This window comes from Euphorbia lathyris, chromosome 9 (genome assembly GCF_963576675.1).
Source record: "Euphorbia lathyris chromosome 9, ddEupLath1.1, whole genome shotgun sequence".
NCBI classification, from domain to species: Eukaryota; Viridiplantae; Streptophyta; class Magnoliopsida; order Malpighiales; family Euphorbiaceae; genus Euphorbia; species Euphorbia lathyris.
In genome coordinates this window covers 78,999,355-79,009,664 of record NC_088918.1, presented here as the reverse complement: position 1 = coordinate 79,009,664, position 10,310 = coordinate 78,999,355, and the positions used below count along the sequence as shown (strand labels likewise).

At 33.2% G+C, this 10,310-nt stretch overlaps 1 protein-coding gene across 1 annotated transcript; it reads left to right on the top strand.

Annotated features, from left to right (window-relative positions):
* Positions 1 to 370: 370 nt before the first annotated feature.
* LOC136207441 (calcium-transporting ATPase 9, plasma membrane-type-like) lies at positions 371 to 7,531 on the top strand. The gene is made up of 9 exons (XM_065998690.1): positions 371 to 427; positions 656 to 754; positions 1,342 to 1,479; positions 2,659 to 2,759; positions 3,317 to 3,362; positions 3,458 to 3,592; positions 5,053 to 5,160; positions 5,257 to 5,348; positions 7,405 to 7,531. Exons 1-9 carry the CDS (start codon positions 371 to 373, stop codon positions 7,529 to 7,531), a joined length of 903 nt encoding a protein of 300 aa, XP_065854762.1.
* The last annotated feature ends 2,779 nt before the right edge of the window (positions 7,532 to 10,310 follow it).

Below are 10,310 nucleotides of genomic sequence, written 5' to 3'. Positions count from 1 at the left end.
AGTCTCCTTCCAACGAGTGAAATTCGTCCCATCAAACCGATCAAGTTTACCAGCATCACCAACATTCTTCAGCACGTTCTCCATAATATTTCCTTAAGATTGTTAGAAATATGGGATCACAAACATAAAATAGGGACGTGATTAATCACTATCCTTAAGGAAATATTAGCCCCCACTATCAATTGCTATTGGGTTTCTGACTAAGTTTCCTCTAGGATTTCCCTAACATAAAATTAATGATAGCAATTTCACTAATTTCCCTATGAACGTATTTGAATAATTAAAACAGTAAGTGAAAAGGTATGAAGGATTGAAGATATTTATAGCCAAAAACTGGTTGTCAAAATACAGATGTCTCCAGACAATACAGATGTCTCCAGACATTCAGATGTCTCCAGGCATACAGATGTCTCTAGACAATACAGATGTCTCTTAGACAAAATAAAATACAGATTTCCTTCTTATTCTGTGGAATTTCCACAACACCAATATTAAAGACTAATATCTAACAGTTTTTCTAGAGATCCTTATGATGTCTTTCATACTTATATCTAGGAGTTTTATGGTAATCTTTTCCTCCGTTATCATACTGAATTCGTGTCATCAAATTAATGGTCGCATTGTTGATCTGCTCTTTTACATTTCTGTATTTTAGGCAGATTATGGCCTTTCCATGGGCATTCAAGGGACTGAAGTTGCAAAAGAAAGCTCAGATATCATTATCTTGGATGATAATTTTGCTTCAGTAGTAAAGGTTAGAGCCTGTTTACCTATTTTACCTGGAATAAACTTGTGCATGATTTTCTGTTTTCTGATGGGGCATTGAAGTTTTATTTGGTCTTCACTTCATCTTGGAAAATGCCTCAGTATTCTTTCTTTTGGTTTCTTTTATGTATGGCATATATGTGGGAGAAGAAAGTATCATAGTTTTACTAGGACCTATGTTATTTATCCTGAAATCTTATGCCATTTCACTTGACTTGACTACCTGATCCCCAATATATCTGGGTCTTGCCCACCTAGGCTGGATAATCCCCAATAAAAAGTGAACAATCCTTACCATTTTGTTTGATGCATGAATTACTTTACTCTTAGCAACTTTTAATTGATGTAAATTCGTATATTAGTAACCTGATTTCTCAGGTAACTTTTCCTATATGCTGGGAAAATTTTGACATGATTATTATATGTCATAAACCTTTGAAGCTCATGGTGTCTTCTAAATTCTTGGAAATTGGAATTAATTAGCCACATTTAACATTGTTTTCCATTTTGCCATACTGTTAATGGAAATATACAAATTCATATAATTTTTTAATTGCTAATTTATTCTCTATCTAGGTAGTGCGATGGGGTCGTTCTGTATATGCAAATATTCAGAAGTTCATCCAGTTCCAATTTACTGTTAATGTTGCTGCTCTTGTTATCAATGTTGTTGCAGCTATCTCATCTGGTGATGTTCCTTTAAATGCTGTGCAGGTCTCTCTCTCTCCCCTTCTCCCTCTCATCCTTCATTTTGACTTTCTGCTGTTATCTAGTTATTTTGGCCTTATTTTTCTCCCTTTTGAGCAAAATCAGCCTCTTTTCCGACTGAATCTTTAGTCTGAGGTTGAATGCTATTTTCTTTTTAGTTTTATGGGTTTTAAGAAGTGAATTATGCTTTTGATTCACTAAAAGAAATTCATTAAATCTATAAGTTCAACTTTAAATTAGATCATTTTGATGGAACCAGAGTAATTCAAGCAAGAACTTAATAAAATCCTCAAAACTACATTATAGCTTTTCAGGTTTTATCAACTGTGTCTTGATTTTCTTTTCTCACTGAAATTATACTCTAAATTGCCATGATGCTGTCCTCTTCTCTAGTAATAATTTGAACATGGAAGGCAGACCTAGTTGCATGCATACTCTTACTAAATTGGTTTGTGGGTTGCCTGTACCTAAGGAAGTGCAAACATTTTACTGGATGATAATTGCCTTAGTAAATTTGAACATACAAGGCAAACCGAACTGTTGGATCATTGTTGGGAAACTATTTACCTGGTTCTTGTGTAATAAAACGACATATGCCCAATGTATCCCTGAACTCATACTCAATGGACAAGTTAGCCAAATTATCTTTTCTAGACTAATCTGGGTCCTGAATATATTTTGAATACTTTGACAAAATTCAATGCCAGCTAAATTGTGCCTTTAAGTGTTAGTTCAAGGGGTTTATTGTGCTTTTGTTCATCATAAAGAAAAAGAGAATTCATAGTTTTCATGTATTCGAGTATTACAAAGGAACTTCACTTTTTTTCTGACAGGAATTTTCACATGCACCTTAATAAGCAAGTGAATTTGCTCATTCACCGTTAGATATATGCTTATTAAATCTAAGCCTCGGGATGTTTTGAATCCCCACCTTACGATTCTAATAAGCATAGATCTAACGGTGAATGAGCAAATTCTACATGCTCATTAAGGTGCATGTGATCAGGACTGTTTTTCTGAAACCATCTGTCAAGGAGCAGTAATCGATTCAGAAATACGTAAGATAAGGGTTGGAGATTTTTACTAGGATGTAGGGTTAGATAATAAATACAAAAGATTAACCAAAAACTCAATTTATCTCTCCTGCCAATCTAATTTTGAATTCCTAAATTCTTTTTGCTACAGCTTCTATGGGTTAATCTTATCATGGATACTCTTGGCGCAATTGCATTGGCAACAGAACCACCAACAGACCACCTTATGCACAGATCCCCTGTTGGTAGAAGGTTTGTCAAACCAGAAAATTCATTACTACTAAAGTTTGACTAATGCACCTTCCATGATTGCTGACATAGCTTTTGGTTTAACAGAAAGTAAACTGAATTTTTATATTACTGGATGCAATGAAATTTTACTGCTAATACTGATGGAGAACTAACGTTTGTAGGTCTGAGTTATAAAATAATTTTCATTTGCTGTAAATGTATTGATTATATATCAAATTCTAAGCTGGTGAAGATGAATCGTCATTTCCTTCTACAGTTTAATTGGCTTCCAATTTTTATTGAATATGAATTATGATGATATCTCAAGTTGAATAGGTTTTCTAATCCCTATTTTACTTGGAATTAATTTTCCATCACCGAGTCCATTCTAGGATCAATCTTCTGGAAGTGAAGAGTAAAAACTGAGAAACTAAATCATGGCATTTTTCCTTTCTTTTTCCTTAATCCTTTCTGATTTCGTCAACTCTCGGGGTTATATGATTCTTTTGAAGTATAAATGAGTAATTATGAAATTACATAAAATGATCTGAAAGGATGTTTTGTACTTGGTATTTCAGGGAACCTCTTATAACCAATATCATGTGGAGGAACTTACTCATACAGGTATTCTCCTTTGATGCGGTAGTTAGGTTTAAACCCAATTTTATTCTCATTGTTGAATGCTGATTAATAGAACTGCCAATTTCATGTAATTACAGGCTGTCTATCAAGTAATTATTCTCCTTGTACTCAACTTCCGCGGCGAGAGTGTTCTCCATTTGGAAAATGAGAGCAGGGAACATGCTACAGACGTAAGGAATACTATGATGTTCAATACGTTCGTCCTTTGCCAAGTAAGTATGCTGCTAGCATGTGTTAGCACAGTGACATTTCCAAACACCCGCAGATGATACTGTTTCACATTTTCTGGTTACGAGTCCTCAAGATATGTGAAAGTTCTTTCAAATGTATCACGCATAGTTATTAAAGGCGCAAGGCGCACTAAGGCGCAAGGGGGTCCTGGAGCCTTGGCGCAAGGCGCAACTTAAGGCGCGCGCCCAAGCGACTCGAGACGCACCAAAAAAAATCATAAATTCATAATACTAGTCACAAATAGTCAAATACCAACAATAAAACCATAAAATGCATGAGTTAAGTTCTAGTTAACTACTAAGGCATAATGTCTGCTGCGATATGTGTAGTAAAAACTTCCCTTTGTCTGTCTCTGTTTTTCTGAACTTAAAAAACCCTAAAATACCCTAAAAATACCCTAACCCTAAAACACCCTCAAAACCCTAAAATACCCTAAGGTAGCCAAGGCGCGCGCCTTACTGACCAAGGCGCTAAGGCTGGAGCCTTAGCCGAGGCGCGCCTTTAATAACTATGCTATCACGTATGCATTTTGCTTTCGAATTGTTCTTACTTTTTGAGGCAGAGGATGAGCTTTTCATTTAATTCATCTGGGATAATTACTGGCAAAGTACATTTTACTTTTTTTTTTTTTTCTACAACAAAATTCGCCTGTAATTTTGCTTATCCAATTTGATTGGATCTAGACCCATCGGTGTTTTGAGTTATGAACTAAAGCCATAGGTGCTTTGAGTTACAGAAACAGAGTCGGTTCATTGATTGAAATGGTTTAATATAATCAGAACAAATTCAGCTGGATTGGCTGCTCATATTGTTCATAGTTTTAGACAATTTCAAAGAGTCTCAAGTTAATAGTGAACTAAGAAATGAGTTACATTGCTTTGAATAAATTCAAGAAACTCATATTCCGCGCAAAAGCTGTACCTTCTTCAGCCATAAAAATCTCATTCTTGGCATTACTTTAGATGTCAAAGTTAAATCACAAATGAACCTATAGATTACAAGGATTACCACTTGTATGAGATTCTTAGCTGCGGGACTGACAAGTACTGAAGTTCGAGAAGGAAACAAGTCCAAAAATTAAAAAGAACAGATAAGCTGGAATGATTATCCAAAACTTATCAGGGGCAGCAGCAACCATAATTTAGTTGCTAAGTACTGTTTGGCTGTGCTATTTGGGGGACATCGTGTGTCGTTGTACATGATCAGTCATGGTTTCAGAGAGAGATGGCTACACGGTGCATAATCATAAAAGCAATATCTCACACTGATTAACATGCCAAACTTTTCTTATTGTGTGCTTTCCGCGTACTAATTGTGCATTTATTGTAATGAAATGTATGCAAGAAAAAAAGAATCCAAGTATTGAATTCCATCAGATTTGCATCGAACGAGAAGTTTTAAACTAAGGAGATTAACCATTTCCTAACTGTTTGATTTGCAGGTTTTCAATGAATTCAATGCTCGGAAACCTGACGAAATGAACATTTTTAGTGGAGTGACCAAAAACCGCTTGTTTGTTGGAATTGTTGGATTTACATTCATACTACAGGTTAGCAGATTTCGTTGAGTTAATTCGCTCTTTTCTTTTAAATGCTTGTTATCGTTTGTTCATTTTGAACTGAAAGGACCCTCAATTGTTTCACAGATCGTCCTCATTGAGTTTGCTGGGAAATTTACCTCAACTGTCAGACTTAACTGGAAGTTATGGCTTGCATCTCTCGTTATCGGCTTCTTCAGGTTTGTTTTGATACCGGAGTTTATGTATGAGATTTTATTTTTGTTAATTATAATTGATGAGAATTCATGAATCCCCAATTATCAAATAATAATAATAATTAGGAATAAGGTACAAAAGTTTCCTTATCATTGACAACCAAGAGCAATATTACCCCTCACGCTATAAATCGTACAATTGAGGACCTAATGTTGGCAAATTAGCTAATTCCATACATCATTAACAGAGTTCTCTGTAGTCATGAATCCCGTTGCCTTCACTCCAGATGTGCACTATATTTTCAATCATCAGTAGCAGATCAAACTCATGGACACACGTTACGTTGTGTAGGTCCCATCTCGTCCGGATTCTTATCACGTGAGAGCACATGTTGGACAAGAAAACTCAAATATTTGTCGAGCTCAAAGGCATTCCCTTCAAACCTATTCTAAAATCTCAAAAAATGCAAAACCCTTACTTTATGAACCAATTGAAATGCAATGGATGCAAAACACATGAACAAAATATGTGTTTTTTTTAGTAACGTGAAGTGTCAGGCCCTCAATTGTACCATTAATGAGGGGTAAATTTGCTCTTGGCCGATACGATAGAGGAATTTTTCGTACTTTATCTCTAATAATAATAATAAGAAGAAGATTTAAGTGGTCAGAAAAGATTTATTATCAGAACAAGTAGAAGTCTCGAGCCTTTTGACTGTACACAAATATATATGGTGAAAATCAACATGTATAACATAGATTGAGACTGATAGAGTTTGGTTGATATTGGGCAATTAAATGTTTTTTGTAACGGAAACAGGAAAACGATATTTGTAAAAAATATAGGAAACATAAACGTGGGTAAAAAGTGTAAAAAACAAACTATATGGTTATATCTATAAATTTTTAAAAATATCAAGAATGTATATTTGATTATTATATATCTTGACATTAATTTTTTTTATATACAAGTTAGATAATAGAAGGAAAACAAAGAAAATATTTATCTACTTCTAAAAACACGTTATATCATAAGAAATAAGTTTCCAAATTTTAAGAAACTTGACCCAAAACTAGGGCTGTAAATGAGTTCAGCGGTTCGGTGTTCGACTTGATAAAAGTTTGACCGTGTTCAACTCATTTATAAATGAGCCAAGCTTGAGCATGGTGAAACTCGACTCGAAAACCCGCGTTCGGTTATAGGTCCATGAACAAACTTAATTATAATGTTTATGAATATTTTCATGAGCAAGCTTGGTTCGATTGGTTTTTTAATAACAATATTTCTATAAAGCGGAGATGATGTAAAACAACTTAGTTTTGTAGGTTTCAAATTTATGTAGTTTTGTGTTAAAAAAATTTCAAATGGACATAGTTAATGATTTGTTCGCGAGCGAAGTTCATAAACAGAATTAACGAGCTGCTCGTGAGCAACTCACGGACGAGATGTTGAGCTCAAGCTCGTCAATTTTCCGACGAGCCGAGCATGAGCAAACCAAAGCTCGGCTCGGCTGGATTACAACCCTACCCAAAACTCACAGTACAAGTTCTCAAAGAGTTTCCGAAACATGAAACACTTAAAAATCAAAGTTTCCGCACAACATAGTGTTCCGAAAACTCCGTTATCTGCTTACTTTGTCAAGGCATTTAAGCGAAGGAGAACTGATCAGAATACATAATAATATCTTCTGCATTCTATAAATTTCATTATTTAGAATATCAAACTGATGTTCTTAGCATACAGCATCTGATACCTAACCAACCCGATTATGTAGCCAAAAACTCGAAAATGATTTTATCTCTTTCGTGACAACAAACGAGTCGGTACAATTATTATTATTCGTATCGCATGAATTTACGGGCACAGGTAAGGAATAGAATTCCAGAATTGTACATTTGTAAGATGTTGCAATGAGCAATATTAATGTGGAAAGGATTGATTGCCAATTTCAGAAGGCAAAAAAAAAAAAGAAAAAGGAAGAAATTAACATTATGATTCTTCAAATTATGTGTCTTCTGCATTTCATCATTTTATTTTAGTGATTCTTTTCTTTTTCGGAATTTTGTTATTTTGAACTAGGAGTGTAATGGGATGGAAACTCACGGGGATCCGAACCGATGTGGATGGGAATGGGGTGGATAACATTTTATTCCTGGGAATGGGGCAGGAAGTTTTACCGCTGCCCCATCACGAAAAATCCCCGTGAGAATCTCCGGTATTATATATATAAACAAAATGTAAGCAAACTTAAGGATAATTTATCCTTTTAAGGAGAAACATTTTTTTATATTTTTGAAACTTTACTCTATTCATTCTTATCCTCTTAAAAATGATAGTAATTTACTATTTACTTTTTCCTTTTTTTGTAGCCAAATACTTTTAATTTTCAATATTTATTTTTTTTTACAAACACACGGATTTTATAGTATGTACTTTTTCTTTTATATTTATTAGATTTTGAACTACATGAGTTGACTTTCCCTTTAAGATTAAAATTGAACTCTTTTCCAAATTTTTACTTCATTTAAAAATCTGATTTGAACCGAAAAAGTTTAAAAGCATATTTAGCTTTAACGTATAAAATAGTATAAATTTTAGTTTTGTATTATCGAAATTTTTTAACATATTGGCTTGACTGTTATTTAACTGTTATATTGGACTTTCCAAACAAGTTTATCGATAAATTGAAGAAGTTTTGTATATTTTTTTGTTGGTTTTTTATAACCATATTAATAACACATTCAATATTTTTGACAGTTTGACAAAAAAAAAAAAAAAAAAAATTGTGATTAGTTATACATTTTAACACATAATCTAAATGGTTGTGTTATTTGGTTTAATTTAATACATAATCTGTATGGTTTAATTTAATATATAATTTTACATAATCTATATGGTTTAATTTAATATAATCTAAATGGTTTAATTTAATATATAACTTTACACTTCAATTTGGTAAGATTTGTCATTTGGTTTTCTGAAATTTTTGGATGGATCTATTATATATTTCACTTGTCTTTTCTCAAAATTGGGGATGTTAGGATTGAAAAAACTACTGTTGAAAAACAAAGCTGTTTGGACCGGTTAGATTCTGTTTAGGCACTCGATATCGGGAATCTACCCTGATTTTTTCCGATTAGTCATTTAGACCCCTTTTTTTTTAGCTCTTAGATGATTTTTAGCAGTTTGGGGCTCGCCTAGACTACCTAGTTGTAGGGACTCAAATGGGGCGGGGATTCCCCGTCCTCGGCGTTGATCCGTTCCGATGGGAATGAGAAATCACCGATAAGAATCCCCATGGACAGGGATGGAGAATGGTATTCCTGCCCCATGGGGATCCCCGACCCCGCCTCGTTAATCCCCAATCCATTGGGAATCCCCGATGGATCCCCCAATTATTTTCCGTGATAATTAAATTTATACTTTAAATATTATAATTTATAACTTTTAATTTTCTTTCTTCTCTTCTGTTGGATGATATGGTGGGGGTCAACTTTCCTAGACTGATGCCAGGCTAAGACTTTTTATTTTTGTGGTGGCTTGTTTTTTTCTTTCCTATCCTACCAAAAAAATGGACTTATCTCTCAAAAACAATTAAATTGGATAAACAAAGTATTAGCCAGGGATTAAATGGACTATTTTTCCTATCTATCTTTGTTCCTCCTAACGTAACGGGATAATACTTTACTACCAATGCCATAAAAACAATTTTATTTTTGGAATGATTATTGATTTTTGGTATTTTTTAGAAGTTTTAGTATATATTGATGTTTTAAACATAAATGGTGATTCCCGCGGGGGAACGAAGAATGAGAAAGAAGTTCTTTTGAGCATCTATAAACGGGGATGAGGACAAATATGTCTCCGTTTAACCTGACTAATTAGGAGACGGAAATAGGAAATGCATTCCCTGTCCCACCCTGTTTACATCCCTACCTATTTGTCGTCTAAGCAACAATCAACAAAACCATTTGTTATATTTTTTATTATTATAATTAACTTTTGAATATTATAGCATGGCTACTAGTGAATTGTGTTTAATTTTCAAATATTTTGGTTTAATGGTGTTCTCTATTTGTTTTCATTATATGATTTAAGATTTTCATGATATTGTTTCATAGCTTTTGGTCACTTATATTACTTGTCAACATTATATTTTATTTTTTAAGCGGTTTCAATGATATTATTATTGAAATGTTAATGTTCACTTTTAAATATATATTATACAAATTTTATATATTAAATAATTTTATATTATTATTTTTAGATAATGTAATGCATATATTAATTGAATTTATACAAGAATTTTTTGATTAACAAACAAAGAAAAAAAAAATACAAATTCGATTAATAACTGATTAATTTTTGACTAATTCCCAGTTAATTTTTGAGGGCTCTGTCCGCTCGACTAGCCCCTAGCATTTTTATAATCTTGTAGTATTATTTCAATATATTAGAGTGATGAAGTTGGTTTACAGTGCTCTTTATTTTCATAACACTTTTAAGCTCATTTTTATTATATCTCTTTTCTAAAAATATATATTTAATTTCTTACTAATGCGAACAATCAGTCGAACTAGCTGTTTATTTATGAAAATTACAAAAAAAAATATAACTTAAAATAAATAAATAAATAAATAAATATAATAAGAAATGACAAGAGAAGTGTGCTTTAGAGCTTGTACAAGCTCTAAAGCACATTTGTGCATTTCGTTTGTGCCTAACCTTTCCAAATCCCGGCACTCAAATACTTCTCTAAACACCTCTAAACACGCAAACTAGGCTTACTCGACGCACTTTGATAGCGGGTGTTCGAGTGCAGCATGGGTTAAAAAATTAACTCTGTGACAGGTGGTGAACTTCTAATTCAATTGGTTCCACAACATAGTATCAGAGCTACTTAGTGTGTAGCGGTTTAATATCCGACAAAATTAATCAACAAATAAGTTACTAAAATAAAAATTGTAATACATACATTAATAAAA

What these genes read in the sequence shown, in the direction of transcription:
- LOC136207441 (XM_065998690.1), top strand. Translation starts at nt 371, where the DNA reads ATGTCTCCAGACATTCAGATGTCTCCAGGCATACAGATGTCTCTAGAC. An exon ending in TTCCTTTAAATGCTGTGCAG is followed by an intron (nt 1,480 to 2,658) that starts GTCTCTCTCTCT and finishes TTTTTGCTACAG; the next exon opens with CTTCTATGGGTTAATCTTAT. An exon ending in GATTTACATTCATACTACAG is followed by an intron (nt 5,161 to 5,256) that starts GTTAGCAGATTT and finishes ATTGTTTCACAG; the next exon opens with ATCGTCCTCATTGAGTTTGC.